Genomic DNA, 16,813 nt, shown 5'->3' on the forward strand with positions numbered 1-16,813 from the left:
AAAAAAAATGAAATAAATCTATGGTACAACTCTTTTGCTAGAACCTCTTGTTTGTCGAGATATTCGCATACTTAAAGAGTTACGACCCTATCAAATCAGTTGAACTCTAACCTGGTCGTTCATTAACATAGGTGTTCCCTCTCCCCTCCCTACCCCTTTAGGAACTCTATTAGACCTAGATCTTCTGGTCTGCGATAAGGGGTGTGCTACAAGGATGGACAAAAAGACTCAAATTGGTTTGCAGCCAAAACAGTTTTATTTCCCTTTCAATAAAATCTCTTGCACCCAGACCCAATATAATTAAACTACCTAGCTTAAAGAAAAAACCCACTTTTTTTGCGTCATCTTTTCTTTTCTTTTCTTTTTTTTTCTTTTCAGCAAACTACGTTTCGTTGTTAGAAATCCCCACTTCATAATCAATTATCCCAGCACCCCTTAGTCTATGTTAGGCTTATTCCCGGTTTGGTAATCTTCTGCAATTCCAAAGTCCTAAAAAAAAGGAAATATATATATAATTAAAAATAGACCAACGCAACTCATTTATCAAATGGAAGGTAATGGCTGTGAGTTATCGATGGGGAACTATGGGATCATGAGATTATGGGTATAAAGATTAAACAACCCAGACCAGGGTTTAAACCCAGACCTTTCAACAATATTCTTCCTCAGACGCATTAACAATTCATCAAGTTTAAACAAAGGAAATCATAACCGTGACGATGTTTGGATATCTGATCATAACAGCCGGATTGATTTAATTTTATGATTTTATTTCTCCAGTATTCTCTGTAGTGTTAGTGTCGGTTGACAAGATATATTGAACATTCAAGACCGTCTCTGACAACATTTTCAAACACCGCGAAGTTTGTAAAAAGCACGTCGCCACGCGTTGCGTCTTCAATTCTCTTCTGGGTGTTTGAAAATGTGGTCAAACACGGTTTTCCGTGTTTGATATTTTACATCAAACAATAGGCGACCGCGTAACCCACGCTACATATGTCAAAGCTTTATTGCTTAAACAAATGCAGATGATTTCTTTTGTTTTAACCCTATTCCGCCTACCTCAGGCCAATTTGTAAACAAACACATCTCCGTTCTTGTCCAGTCCAGACCCATGGCCGGTCTTCCTGCTAAATTCGCACAGTTTAGACTCTCCGTAGTTCTTGTAAGTATTCTCCGCGTCATCTCCTGACCAACAGTTCTTATTGTCTGCTCCAAAAATCTTGAAGCCAAACGCCTCAGCTTTCTCCTTGCAGTAGTCAAAAATTGCATCGGGGCCCTTAGCACTCACTTTGTCGTCAAATAATTCCGGTAAAGCGAAAGCGTCTCTAGGGGACACGTTGTTGAAGCAGTCAAGTGGTTGCCAAACACCTTTAATATATAGAACAGAAGAAGTAGACTCTTTAGGGGAAGGATTGTCGCTATCCGTATAGTCCCAGTTTTTTGTATGTATGTAAATTGCATAACTTTTGTGTGCATTGGCATTGGTTTTGATCATAGTTAAAAGAGGGAGCTGGTTAAGATACCTGCCGAAGTTATTTGTTATATGTTTTGTTAGTTGCTTTGGGGGTTGACCCTGCACAAAACCTGGCAAAATACAAAAGGTGGTTATGTGTGCTCAACTAACCAATAGAAGCATTACGATTATGTAATTCATACGTAGTCGATGAGCATAAAACAAAAGGTGTGCAGGGTCAAGAACCTTCCGAAACAACTGTTAGCCTGTTTGTTTGCTTCTTTGAAGTTTGTCGGGCTTCTTAACCATTTCCGGATCCCTCCATTAGCCATGTTTTGATATATCCGGGAGTATGACTTAAACAGCCACGTGCAATCTTTCAAACAACTAAGTATCTTGGCTGAATGTTACATTGTGAAGTGCCTCCTGATGGCTGAAAAGTAACAACCTGGCCCTTCAGTTTTTGAAATTCCACGTTCTGTTTTAGTAGAGGTACAGTAAATCAAAAGTAAGGCAAGCCCTGGGTGAAATCCCATCCAATACAAGGGACTGGATTGGGGAAATACTGGTCAGTGACGATAATAACTTCAGGTTACGTAGGATAAAGCTCCAAGGAGTACCACTATTCCGTTTGGATGGGATGCTAGGCCATTCCGGCCTATTATTTTGCAGGGTCGCCGGTACTCATAAAAACATGTACCCATAAAAGTATTGGCCGGCCGGTTTATATAAAAGGGTAAAACGATGGCATCGTGAGAAATAAGTAAGTAACCAAAGCGGCATGTAAACTAAATATTTACCTGCTTTATTTTGGTACACGAACATTGTTTCTGAGGCCATGAAGCCATAACGCAAGCCGTTTTTAGCAGTTTCGCACTTTCCTTTGGCAAGCCCGTACATATCATAAGACCCTGCTGCATTTTCTCCAGTCCAGCATTTAGTGTCCTCCAAACCGAACAACATGGCCCCTTGGTTGGAAGCCGCGGTTACACATTGCTCATATTTCGTTGAAGTCTTGGCAAAACGTTTAAATTTGAACAGGATGTCGCCAAGGGCTCGTCCTCTGTTTTGGTAGCATCCAATTGGCTTCCACGTTTCTGTCAGTAACAAATATTTTCAGAACATTAAATGGAGACTAATGATATAACATGTATAAAACATATTCTCCGTGGCCTCAACTGTACAGCTTCCATTTAGCGCAGCCACACTAATGGAGTTTGACCGTGAACGAAACTAAACTGCTAGTAATTACAGTTCATAAGATAATACGCCACTTTGCTGTTATGTGTCCATTTTGGCCTGCTCAACTGCTTCCATGCTCAACAGCGTTTTCAGTGAAATAATGTGATTTCCCAATTATTTAGCTCTTATTAACCGAGCAGGAGGTCTGTCTAGGAGAATCGTGATCGAGGTCGGGGTACAGGACGAACTGATTTGTACTAGCTGACATTTTGCTTGCGAACGGTGATGAGCTGAACTCGAAGGTGCCTAAATTCGTTCGTCCTCTTTACTTTTTTTCTCATCCGGCTTTCTGGCACGCACTTCCATAAATAAATATTTTCAGAAGATAGTCAATATATTTGTAATTTAGTTCGCAGCTCTTTCACCGCAAAATGTAACCGTTCTAGATCTAGATCTTACTAAATCTAGACTGCGTTCAATATCGATTTCAGCCAATCAAATTCGTGAATTCGGTAGTTCCCAGTCCTTGTGAGACAGCCATATAATAAAAAGAAATAACAAGACCATATTTTTTTCGTTTTAGGGGTTTTTTCATTTCCTTTCGATTTTTTGTACATTTCCAGTCATCGTGTGGTAAATGTATTGAATCTACTTGCAACTGGACTTCCAGATTAGTGCTCAAATAAATAAATAAATAAATAAATACACAAACAAGATATAAAGTAAATAAAACTAAATAATTATAATTAAATAATTACACAATTCGCATAGCTCCAATTTTAGACCTTTTCTTCTGATATTTGGTGAAAAGTATTCGTATATGACTGGTATTAAAATGGTCATTTTGTTTTTAGATTGAATCATTTATAGTCGAGAAAATCGCAATTATGTGAACATGCCCATACATTCTCTGTAATGACGTTGCTATACATGCTCTGTAATTTAACAAATATTTTTTTCTAGCTTGAGTATTAGAGCTGTAGGTCTGAAATTTAGCAGGCATCATCTCTGTATCATTTGCCTTAACACTGTCTGTTTTGTTTTTGGATTGAGTTATTTATAGCTGAGCAATTACCAGTTTAGTAAAGCGATTCTGTGTATAATCGTTCAGGTCCAAATAATTGCATCATATTTCGCTGTTAGTAGGACGCAGGATTACAATATTGGATTACCATACTAAGGCCACTGGTATGAATCGGGCACAAAGGTCTTTTTTTCCTTTTATTTTTGCTGGGGATGAACAGCGATTGGGTATATAGAACTTTGCCGTAGTTTTCTTGCAATTCCCTTGAAAACTCCACGTTTTAATCTTGACCTTTACCTCAGAGTTCCACAGCGTCGTACAATTTTTCTTAGCCTTAATATGCGTTTCTACGCATCACATCTCAATCTACGTTCGCTTCGAAATTCTCTGAGCTCTCTTACGAAACTTTCTTCGCGAACTTCGCGAACTAACTTACATGCTAATTCTCAAAGAGTAAAGTTGAACGTACTTATTCAAAACAAAATGTCACGTGCACGCGAAACTTATCACATCAGTCGGATTCTATTGATATTCTATTCGATGGATGTTCATTTGACTTGTCAATGATTCGAATTCACGTGCTAGCAGGCGTTCTTAAAATATTTTCGGTCGACACGCATACAAAAGACACGACATCCCTCAACGGGAGGACGGCATGTTAAAAATAGTCACTTGGAAATTTATGTTTGAGAAAAGTACTTCCGAGAGCTAAACTGGTTTCGTATTGATTACACCATCAAATGATACATTATTAAACCAGTTATCCCATGCAAGAAAGTCACTCTGGCTTATAAGTTTGTGTTTGTCTAGGCAGTATCCTAACTGCTGACAAGTCTAATCTCCTTAGCAGGAAATCAAAGTATAACCAGTAAGAAAATGTTCTGACAAGAAACTTATTCTATGGAGCCAGTTAGGAGGGGAATCGCTCCAGCCGCCCAGTTATGAATTGTTAAGCCTACCGACCATCCTCTAACCTACGCGGTCTGATGATGGCCTCGTGCGTGATCGTTCTATCTTAGAAGCTTGTTTGTAAAAGCGATCTGAATGCAATATTAGTTCTGCTGGGGAAGGACATCTGCGATAAGCGCGATGTTTGCCAAAATCAAATACTCACTTTTCTTCAAGTTTTCACATGAACACATACAGATGTTTAATTAAAATCTCAGTCGAAATTTGGTCTGTTCATAATCAAGAAAGGATGTAACGAATAAATAAAGAAATATAATCAGCGACTTCTTAACATTTACAACCCATACCTAGTGACGGAAAAAGAGAAAGCAAGTCATACGATTATGACTCGATTTATACTTACTGATAAGAATTTTGTACTTAAGCAAAACAAAGCAATTAAGTTAAGTTCAGCATTGGAGTCAAAAGGTGCAATATTTTTAAGACTGACTTTTTTTATATATTTTCTACCCTTAAGGACTACTTTAAGGTTCGTTTGTCGGAAAAAGTGTAGTAAAGTAAGAATGAAGATACACACAACAAAGGGTTTTTTTAGTTACATTCCCTTCCCCCCCTCCAAGAGGACAAAGAAATCCATAAAGCAAAAAACAAAAAAATATTGCGACTGCATATCTTGTTTATGCGGTTGTCCGGGTTGATAAATAAATAAATGAATAAATAAATAACAAGCCTTATTTTGTTCCAAGAAGGCACAGTAACTAACTATGCAAATAACATTTATTTCTCTTACTTTGACACTCCTGATTGTTGCATTCCCTGGTAGAACTGTCGGGTCCTAGTCTACTGCAGCCTTCTCCGCCATTTGAAGGTGGTGGATTGGTACATGTTCTTGTTCGTCTTTGCACCCCACCCCCACAAGTTTTTGAGCACTTGCCGTATGGTCCCCAATCCGAGTAACCACCATTCGCTATGAATTCCAGTATAGTATAATGACATATCATAGAATAGGGTAGAGTAGAGAATTCAGCCACAGAACATTATGTGTAACTTGTGACGAACGTGAAACACAAACACAATCTTTACTCTAAAACATTTATCAGTTTTTTACTTTTCGAATAGCATTTCGAAGGAGTCAGTCCACCTTTGCAGTTGATACTCTACATTATGAACGCTACTGGGGGCAGTTTCGGTTTAAACTCTGCCAGATGATAACTGATTTGCGGGTGTGAGCCACTGCGTTGAGGTACCACGAGGTATCTGTTTTCCTCATTTCCTGACAGAAAGTCAGAGAATGCTTGGTCTTCCGGAGCGTTTTCACTTTTGCGGGATACCTTCCTCACCAAGGGCACACACTGAACCAATTTGTTAGAATTAATCAGGAATAATCATCGAACAGGGAGTAAACAACAACTGTAATAATATTTTTCTTCTGGGCAACTTTTGGCTATACCTGCTTTATCAGGAACCCATCACTCTCCTATTCCTATATTTTATAATTTCACACAAGTTTACCTGGACAAGGACTTTCATTGCAAGACCCAGTTTCCTGACTCGGTCCCAGAGACAAGCAGTCTGCTCCACCGTGCTGTGGAGGGGGATTGGTGCATGATCGGCTTCTTGAACGGGAGCCTCCACCACACGTGACCGAACATTGGTCCCATTCTTCCCAGTCTGAATAGTCACCTTTGACAGCTCCTTCATGAAATAAAATGTCCTGTCAGTTTTAAATTTTTAAAGAACTTATGTTTCAACTGGAACATTGTAAAGACAGTCTGAGAAAATAATTTGGGTAACAGCTAGAACGACCAATTGTGAGTTCTATATGCTACCACGATGAAGGAGTAGGGTGACAAGTTTCAATGACGCAACGATTAAAAATGTACCTCTCGATGAACAATCGGGGAGTCTTAATTGTAACCCCCTGGTATTCGAGTTATCACTCTAGTTTTCATTTTTCGTACCGCTGTTCTTCGTTTAGAGAATGAAGACACTCTTGAAGGAGCTACGTCACGGTTTGCACATCTTGAAAAGTTAAGCCTAAATTTTTCAAGTTCGTCGTTTGTAATCCGTGTTAATCTTCTCCATCCTTAGCCATTCTCGTTCCTTTATGGTTTATTATTATCTCGTTGGTACTTTTTCTATCTTGGCGAAGAACTATTTTCAGGTTTTCTTCAATTTAAAGGTAATTTTGTACGTCGTCAAAATAACCCAAAACAGTGACTGTGCTCCTTTAAGTGGGGATAGTTTTCTTTTTTTTAGTTTAAAAAAAGTCACAAAAAGCTAGAGCCGCAAATATCGTAAATGATACGTAATTGACATTTATGCTGAGACAAAGTTATATAAGGAACACAATAAATATTTACTTGAATCGCAGCCATACAACTCCATTCTCATCGAAATGTGTCCATGCCATTCTTGGAGAAGAATTCGAACATACTGGGCCTTGATTGGCTCGATCAAATCATTAATGATAAGGGTGTTCTGATCCTTGTTCCCAATGTATTCCTAAAATTGTAGAGTATATGTATGTCAGTGAAATAGTAAAAACACTATACAGGGCATCTCACAGGATGAAGTGGTGCGGATCCGCATAATTCGCTGACATCGCATCCTCAGCATAATCAGAGCTTTTTTCCGCATGAAATAAAAAGTGTTTCACGTTAGCGATAACACAGCTCCTTATCATCCTTGGGAGTAAAAATTCCGAAGATATTGATTATTTCGAACTAGTTTTTCTCCTGAAACAGCGAATGAAAACAAGTCATTTCGTTGGTGACGAATTTTTAACCTCCAGGCGTTCCAACCTACTTCAGGCGAAGAGCCTGGAAACTAGTTTTTCATCGTCTGATGTAATGCCTGGTTACTAAGTTACGGATTCTCTAAGAACGCAACAACGAATTCTTCAAGAAAAATTCCACGTTTCACTGTTGTTTGGTACATTGGAAAGGCTTTATCATCAATTTTGTTAAGGTGGCTGAACGCAGTTTTGATACCTGTGTTCATTCACCTTTTTCTCCCAAACCCTTGATCCCTCGGTCGCCAAAAATGGCAGCAAGCAAGTAAACAACACAAACTTTGGTTTTTTGATGGTTAAGCTGGCGTATGTGCCATTGCCATGGCAACATGAATAAATATAAACAGGCCTTTAAAATCGGTTTTGTTTATTTGTAGAAAAACTACTCATTAGATTTTCTTTATAATTTGCATGCAACAAGCTTGTAACGATTCTCACAAGTTGACACAATTTTGCTAATAATTTAACAGAGAGAACTTTAATTATCCCTTGTTGAAGGTTCACTGGAATATCTCAAATTTCCTTTGTTAAAGTTCAATTATTTTCAATACTCCAGTTACTTATTTCCTAAAGTATTCTCATGCAAAATTTCGTGAAATTCTAATGAGCGGTTCTCGAGAAATAGGCGTATTTCCGAGAGACCGAGAGTGCAATTTTTCATTCAATCGCAGTTTTTTGACTTACTACGCATGCGCTGCATTTAACTGGGTTCTTTCGGTAACAAAGAAAAAGCTGAGAATTGCTGGGTTCTTTGCATCGCTACCTTTTCTAACATATCTTTGTAATAAAAGACTAAAGCCATCAATACACTGCGTTCAATTATAGAGAAAAATAGCACAGTTAAGGCGAGTATTGAGTAAATTGATCGCTCTATTCACGGCATGTTTGTTTTTTGCAATACTTGTGCGCGCGCTGAATTGCATAAGCAAAAGCGCGCGCCAAAACTGTGTTCGGCCACCTTAACTGTTGAAATTTCCGCATAATACAGTGTGTTTTCCGAACAAGCGACGCATTTTTTCGCATATTTTCCCTGAAAATTTCCGCATAATTTGTTTTGTTTTTTTTGTTTTTTTTGTTTTTTTTATTTAGACATTTTTGAAAAATTGTTAAGATTAGATAATTCTTTGAAAATCTACGAGAATATATTTGGGTGATAAATTTCTTATGATTAGAAATTCATGGAAAATGCAGAATATATTTTGAACAGCATGCTTTGGAACGGAAAAGGGATTCATTACTTACCTGATTCTGAGCTATAAAATGTTCACCGTCCGTGCTGTAAGACACCCTGTATTTGGTGACCCACTGCGGATAATCCTGCCGGCCCTGTATGCCTACTTTGATTACTTCCTTAATTTTACCAAGATCCACTTGAATCCACTGCCCTTTATCGCTTGTCTTGGCAATCCATGCACCTGATTCCCCTGCCATATGGTAGATCCTGGCATTGCTCGGCCCATGGTTGGAACTCCACTATAGTTTTAACACAAGAGAGAGTAATTAGATAAGGGAACTGGAACTTAATCCCGGTGTTCGAGGAAATTCTTGTTTTTCGTAAAGTAATGTTATTAGCAACGCATGACTTCAATACGATTCATTCAGCACTAAACGTACAGGCGTAGCGACCAATTAGATAGGACGAACGATCTATTTTTCAATGCAGTTAACCGTTAGCCCGTAACTATGGGTCAAAAATTTAGCCGTTATACGGATCGAAACCCACCAATGACTGATGACAAACTTTACACGAATTTTTAAGCCAATACCAATGGCTAAACTGACCAATCACGTTTAACGGACCAGACTTGTAACACCATCGACTGACAAACACTATTCACTTGACTCTGAAGATGCCTTCCGCTCAGGTTGTCAAAACGTCAGTCACCAACAACAGTTCTTTTCAGAACTACCCTCACCCGGACGATCACACTATACGAATTACTGATACTTCTGGACTCAAACCATTTACTATGTTTAACTGTTAGTCGTAAAAAATGTTAACCGTAAAAAAAATTTAGTTACGAAAGTGTAAGTCTCAAGATCTCTTGTCAAGATTGTTTGGTAATACAGAGAAACTGGAGGACTAGTAGTAATTATATTAATCTAAAATTCTTATAATAATACTATTTATTCTGTCCCTCAGTTAATATTTAAACTTGTCCAGACAATAAAAATTCTTTCTATTCCGGAATGGTTCTGAGACCTAAAATATGTTTTACAGTAATCAAAATAAATTTCTAACTTTTTTAAAGGGTAAAAATTAATTTTTAACTCTTTTAAAAAATGGTAATTAATTTTGTTGCCCTAAGTGATGTGCTTTTATACAAACTTAACCTTGCTCTACGGACGCTGGTTTTCATGTGCGCTGTTTAAGTTATGCGCAAATTGAACCAGATGAAGCCTTCTACGGGTTAATGCGTTGTCATTAGTTTGAATTGAAATCCTTGATATAAGACATTTGACTATCTGAATAAGCGTTAGTCTTTTCTTCAGTTTAAACTTAGGTTACAGTTAACAAGTTACCAATAGTTCCGCGTAATGTCCGTGACGTTTACTCTAACCCCTTGCCCTATCTTGTAGGGACACCCGGTTTCCTTTTGGCATCCGTATTAACTGGGTTCCACTGAAGCATCTCGGTGCTTTTTATAATGTACACCGATTTTAATTTAATTAATGTAGCACAAGTGTCATACGACACTTAATTCAACGAACCATTGAATAAACAGCTCTCACCCACGATAGCAAGCTTCTGTTTTACTCACCATCGAGGAAGCTGTTATTGCGGAGTCTGGTATATGATTGTTTTCCATTCCCAATGGCGACGAGCAATCTAAAAAAGAATAAACATTGTTCGAGTTAGTTTAGTTATTTAGTTAGTCATTCAGGCAGTCAGTCAGTCAGATAGTCAGTCAGTCAGACAGTCAGTCAGTTAGCTAGTGACTCAGTCAGTCAGTCTGTTAGCGAGTCAGTCAGTCAGTCAGTCATTTAGCTAGTCAGTCAGTCAGACAATCAGACAGTCAGACAGTCAGACAGTCAGAGTCAGAGTCAGACAGTCAGTCAGTCAGTTAGTTAGCTAGTCAGCCAGTCAGTCGGTCAGTCAGTTAGTTCGTTAGCTGGTTGGTTGGTTGGTAGATCAGCTTCTTTCAAAGAAGTCCTAAACTGAGTAAAAGGCGTGCTTGGTATATCGTACATCGTATAAACAAGCAATAATTGGAAACTTTCTTTAAAAAAACAGCATCAAAAAAGATGAAGTCACTGGCACGAAATAGAAAAGTTTCTATCCTCAACTTTGATCGAGTTATAACTGGTAAAATGTAATGTTGAATTGTCAACAATTTGTTCTAGCAACAAGAAAGGGGATAGTCGAACTGTGTTACTCCTTTTGAGGAAACATGCGTTATTAATATCTGTTACATCTTATAAATAGGCCTTCCTACCTGACTGAATTTCACAGCCATACAGTTCAGTTCTCATAGAAATGTAACCATACCAAGTCTCTGGATAAATACGAATGAAACGAGCTTCAATGGGTTGAATGAGCGTATTAACAATCACACTGTTCCTCTCTGACTTAGCGTCATACACCTGCGAATGAATGGAACCTTGATCAATCATTATATTATTATAAAAAACTGAATCATTCGATAATGCAATTCAAGGGTTTTCATTGGCTTATCCACCATGGTATACGAGCAATTATTAAAAACTGGATCATTGGATACTGAAATTCAAGAGTTTTCATTGGCTTAGCCACCATGGTATACGAGCAATTATTAAAAACTGAATCATTGGATAATGCAATTCACGGGTTTTCATTGGCTTAGACATCATGGTATATGAGCAATTATTAACAATCGGATTATTGGACAATGCAGTTCGAGAGTTTTCATTGGCTCCGCCATCATGGATTATGAGCCATTATATCACGCTCTATGAATATGGTAAGCGAACGCGTGAATTTTAGGGGCTTTTTTACTTTTACTTTATTTCAGTTTTCTATATTATTCTGGGGGCGTTTTTAAAAAAACAATTATCCCGCTCGCGCTTGTTGGAAATGAGAAGATTATAGCCATCTCGGCGCTACGAGCATCGTTGGCTATCTACCATCAATATTCAATGTGCGCTCGTGAAATAATTGTCAATTATATCACTGTGACATTAAAGCCAGACTAGTTTGCTCTTGTCTTCTTCAAATCTTTGAACTTTGATCAGTAACCTCTAAGGTTTCTTTATTAAACACAGGAATAAAAAAATCGCACAAAGCTAAGAAAATGCAGGCAAAATATAGATCTCTTAGTATTACGTTTGCTGTAATTAGAGGCAAATTCCCTTCCTAACGGACATGTGTAGAGTTTTCAGTTACTACTTACCTTGTTTTGAAACACAAAATGGCCGCCATATTTGCTGTAAGCCACTTTATAGCTTTTCACCCACTGATCATAGTCGTATCGGCCCTGAGTCGCTACCATGGTAACTCTGGTCGTCTTACCAAGATCCACTTCTAACCACTGACCCTTGTTACTAATTTTAGCAACCCAGGCCCCAGCTCTCCCTAAAGTGACCTGGTAAAGTCTCGCATTACTAGCTCCACTGTGTACTGCGTCCCACTTTAAAAAAACGGGTTAATTAACATGTTACGAAGGAGTCCATCAGAAGTTCGATTAACAAGTGGACAAAAACTTTGTACCAAGAATATTTGCATCATATTGTAAACTTCTTTGCGACTGTTTTAAATGTCTTCTCAAAAGAACTACACCAAATGTCGAAAACAAATTTTGAAGCTCGTTTGAAACATTTGAAAGTACAGGTGAAATGAAAATGACAGGTGAAATGAAACTGACGATGAGATTTTATCTGCGTTTGCCCAATTTCTCTGAACTTTGAAATTTATTTTCTCGAGTTCCTATAGTGTTATTTCAGGCAATTAGCTTTAAGAAAATGCAAAAAGGATCTTAATATACTTAACATTATTCTGGAACAAGATTTTTTCCCACTAAAAACTGAAATTACTTCTTGGAAAGGTTCTTTTTTTTTAACGATAAAAAATCACCACGCTTCGACCTCCCCGAGGTCATTTTCAAGTGCGAGTAAAAATATATGAAATTAGCATAAATATGTTTCTAACAGTAAAAATACTTTAAAATGTCACGAACGGTAGAATGCAAAAAAAAAAAAAAAAAACATGTAAGGTGAGTGCTAAAAGTAGTTACGAAAAAATACATACGAAGTTTACGACCTGTGCGATGCACCTGGTTCAAAACCCAACATCTTTAAATTCCAATTCGACCAGGACAGAGGACCCCCGCGAGAACCTGCTACGGCTGATGTGACTTCCTCTCTAAATATCGTATTTTAATGTAATTTATATTGTGATTTTTTTTTTTTTTTAACCAGAATCAGAGTGATTGCCTGATTACTTTCGACACTCAAATGAAAAGTGCTCTATTCACGGAGCGCTATTCGTCCACTTTTTCAGAACTGAAATTTGAATTTGGAAAGTGTTGGTTTTCAGGGGGAGAAAAATCGGAGACACCGAGGGGAAAAAATCCCTGGAGCAATGACAAACGCGACCCCCTCATGATCCCTTATGACACCCGGGTCCAGGGACACCAGGGCCAACTCGAGATAAAACGTGACAAGTATCCATTATTGCGGTACTAAAATTTTGCGGGAGTTTATTTTTGCGAATCTAGAATTTTTTCCGTATTTTGCGGGATCTGTGTTTTGCGATTGTAAAAGACTGGTCTTTCTTGCTTGGTTTTAATTTTCGGTTTTCGGAAAGCCGCATTTAATTGAAATTAAAACATTTTCGCACTTTTTCATTAAACTGCATGTAACTGACATGTGAAACAACCTGTAGAGATGTAAAACACAGTAATCCAGTAACCAGTGACACTCTATCATAATTACATCGTGCTTTTATGTGACTGATGGTAGCAACAAGATTTTACTTGTGATGCTCGTACGTATGTGTAATTTTGCCGGTGGAGAAAATTTTTGCGGAGAAAATGTTTGCGGGACTTTTTTGCGGGAACTTTATTTTGGGGATTGGGAAAAAAACGCAAAAATCGCTCAAATTAGAACCCGCAAATATTTAGTTCCACACGGTATATGGTATAACTGATTCTGAAGGATCCCCTCGGAATCTCATCGTCTAGAGATATGATGAGGTTGATCAAAAGCACTGACTGTAAGGTAACATCTGATGTTAAATTGTGTATACCCCCTCTTCTTAAAATAAACACGAATATTAGTTTTTTCTTACCTCAGAAGAGGCAGTTAGCGCTGAGTCAGGTAATTTCTTACTAGTCAATCCAAGTGATGATGCACATACTAAAAACAACGAATCGAATCAGTAAAATATGAATGTTGCTGTTAAAGACAAGTACATTAATGTAAATAGGGATAGAGTTGCTTAGGCAATACTGAAAAAGTTGTTCCGGTATTTTTCTTTTTCTTTTAATCAAACACATTCTCTATTACGCTATTTTAAGACAAATGAACAACAATTTCTACACCTTCCGAGTCTGGTTGCATTGAATAACTGTGTTTTAACAAATTTGAAAATGGTCTGTCTTAGGCTGGTCAGACACTAAAAAGCAAAGCTTAACAAACAAACAGAGCGACCAACCAATCAACCTTTATTCAGCAATATTTTAGAAAGACTTGTTTTTCAGACTTGAGCAGTCTTGCATAAATCAAAAAGGATTATAATGGAATATATTTTGGCGTATTTTCACCCTGACTGAAGATATCTGGCTATTTTTTAGTTCTTAATTGATAAAACACGTATATGCCAGAAACGTGCAACAACAACAACAGCAAAGCATTTCTCACCTGCATCAACAAGACACCCATACAGTTCCAACCGCATTGAAATGTGCCCGTACCATTCCTCTATGTTGAGACGGACAAAACGAGCCTCGACGGGTTGGACAAGAGTATTGACGACAACACTGTGCTGGTCACTGTTGGCTTGGTAAACCTTAAATTAACAAAACATATGAGTCGACATGGTCAATGATTTGAACAAAATAAAAGACAAAAACCGCAGTGGCACAAATAGAAAAAGCTGAGAATTTCTTTGAAAAAATTGATTCCTTATGGCAATATGAGCAGCTGCTAACAGGTGCGCGGCGCTTTCCTATAGCGCCTCGTCTCCATAACTATAAGCGTGCGTGTTTGCGTGTGCGGGATGCGTGTTCCTACTAATACTGTTATTCCTATAATGAGAGTGAGCATCGTAGAAAAATCGTTACTTTTTAGTTTCCTGTGCAGTTGTGAAAATTGAAATTTATGACGCGGCGAGTACCGTGATGGTAGTGTTTGGCGTAAGCTTTCAAAGCAAAGAGAAAAGATAACGTAACTATCAAGGGCGTTACGGCGCGTTCGAACAAAAAATGGAAACAGTGCTTCGTATAGATTGTTAGATAATGAACAAAGTTCATATGATTATGAAAACTCTGTTTCCAATTATTACGTAATCATAAGCAGCATATCATTATTAGGATCAGTGACACGAGGAAATAAATCTGCCATTAAAACATGCACTCGATTTTACAAGCAGAACGCCATAACATCTTATCATGACTCACATGATCTTGCGACTTGAACTCCTTTCCCAGGGTACTATAAGACACTCTGTATCTTGTCACCCACTGTACATAACCAGACAGCGCCTGGCCCTGGCTGGCAACCTGCGTCACTCTTTTGACTTCACCAAAATCAACCTGAATCCGTTGTGATTTGTCGTTCGGCTTTGAAGACCAGGTGCCCACATTTCCACCGCTTGGCATGTTGTATAATCTTCCTTCCGAGGGTCTATTGTTTGCAGTCCACTAAAGAAACAAAAAAGAGAAAATGTCCCTGTAATTGTCATAATTGTCACTTTGGTAATAGCTAGACATTTTCGTTGCCGTAACATTCTGTTCAAATTATTTTAAGAAAATAGGTCTTTGAATATAGCAATCTTAGTACGGACTATCATAGATGTCCTTTGTCAAGAAGTATTTCCTACTCAGTCGGCAATTGAAATGTTAATAAATAATTTAAGTTTATATTTCTGTCTCTTTGTCTGTATGTCCCCCGTAGTTTCTAGTCGGAGAAACAGAGTGGTGTAATTTTTGGCTGGTTATCCTCGTCTTATGGTGTTAGCCAAGACATTTCAATCTCGGGCAGGCCTTACCTCAGACGACGCGGTGATTGCATAGTCGGGAAGCAGTCTATTTTCCATTCCCATAGGGTACGCGCATTCTAGTAACGAGGAAGTTAAGCATAAATTACATGTATATGTCACCATCAAGAATCAAATACCAGACCACTAAACGAGTTTTAATATAATCAGCCACAGGTTCAAGTTAGATATTATTATTAAACTATTTTAAATACTTACGATGCTGACGCACATAAACTGGCGTATTGTAATTAAAAACTTAGATTAAGTGGAGAAATAAGCTTTGGAGTATTTCTGTTCGTCTCTCAGAGACACTTTCCCGTTCAAGTCGATTGTTTAAATCATTTAGGTCTTAAACAAAAATAATTGCATACACAGAAGATACCTGTCATCAAAGCACAACCATAAAGTTCCATCCTCATCGAGATGTGACCGTACCATTGTTGAGGGTGAAGACGGATAAAGCGCGCCTCTATAGGCGATTCTAAAGTATTAACTACGACGGTATTTTGATCACTGTTAGCTTGGTACACCTATAAACAGTAACAGAACAACAAAATCCTTTACTTTACCCTTCTTCTTACAAACTGATTAAAGTTTAAAACTTCTATGGTTGAAGCATACACTGCTGAGTCGAAGAAAAAGAATTATATGAGCTTAATACTTTTTTCTTGTTAATTTTGGGATAAGGAGGCGGGGTGACCTCGTGGTTAATGCTGTCGTCTCAGGATCGAGCGGTCTGGGTTCGAGCCCTAGCAAGGGCCATTGCGTTGTGTTCTTGGGCAAGACACTTTACTCTCACAGGCCTCTCTCAACCCAGGTGGAGGGACAATGAGGTAATGCCGGGAGTTAACCCTGCGACGGACTAGCTGCCCATTCAGCTGGTGAATGGAAATACTCTTAATCACCTCATGCTACAGAAACCATACTTGGCTTATATCTCCATTTTTTTAAAAAAATTCCTTTTTAAGAAACACTCCGCGAAAGCGCTAATCTGTATATAATCTACCGTTTCCACTATTATTATCGTACTTGAGATGCAGTTGCATCAAAACCTGTCTTAAATACACTGATAGAATGTTTTGCAAAACGTAACAATCTTACTTTTTAGATTATCGCCCACTTACCTATCTCGTCATTTTAGCCCAAAAGGAAGAACTCAAATACTTGTGTTAAGGCACGCGAACAAAAGACACAGTAGTCAAAAGCTACTCCCTAAACCACGTGTGTACGCGAAGAGGTCACTAAATAGACTTATTCTCTTTTTCTTAATTC

At 38.1% G+C, this 16,813-nt stretch overlaps 1 protein-coding gene across 1 annotated transcript in view; it reads right to left on the minus strand.

Moving 5' to 3' along the window:
• Positions 1 to 5,249: 5,249 nt before the first annotated feature.
• The window catches only part of LOC145489538 (uncharacterized), a 12,639-nt gene continuing 1,075 nt past the window's right edge, over positions 5,250 to 16,813 (minus strand). The window contains exons 3-14 of the mRNA XM_081468521.1: positions 15,924 to 16,071; positions 15,551 to 15,618; positions 14,961 to 15,203; positions 14,203 to 14,350; positions 13,631 to 13,698; positions 11,736 to 11,972; positions 10,803 to 10,950; positions 10,128 to 10,195; positions 8,608 to 8,838; positions 6,935 to 7,076; positions 6,084 to 6,266; positions 5,250 to 5,538 (exon numbers count right to left, since the gene is read on the minus strand). Coding sequence (XP_081324647.1) covers positions 5,330 to 5,538; positions 6,084 to 6,266; positions 6,935 to 7,076; positions 8,608 to 8,838; positions 10,128 to 10,195; positions 10,803 to 10,950; positions 11,736 to 11,972; positions 13,631 to 13,698; positions 14,203 to 14,350; positions 14,961 to 15,203; positions 15,551 to 15,618; positions 15,924 to 16,071 — 1,893 coding nt within the window. The 3' untranslated portion in view covers positions 5,250 to 5,329. The remainder of the gene's footprint in view (positions 5,539 to 6,083; positions 6,267 to 6,934; positions 7,077 to 8,607; positions 8,839 to 10,127; positions 10,196 to 10,802; positions 10,951 to 11,735; positions 11,973 to 13,630; positions 13,699 to 14,202; positions 14,351 to 14,960; positions 15,204 to 15,550; positions 15,619 to 15,923; positions 16,072 to 16,813) is intronic.

The sequence above is a fragment of the Orbicella franksi genome, chromosome 6 (assembly GCF_964199315.1).
Source record: "Orbicella franksi chromosome 6, jaOrbFran1.1, whole genome shotgun sequence".
Taxonomy (NCBI): domain Eukaryota; kingdom Metazoa; phylum Cnidaria; class Anthozoa; order Scleractinia; family Merulinidae; genus Orbicella; species Orbicella franksi.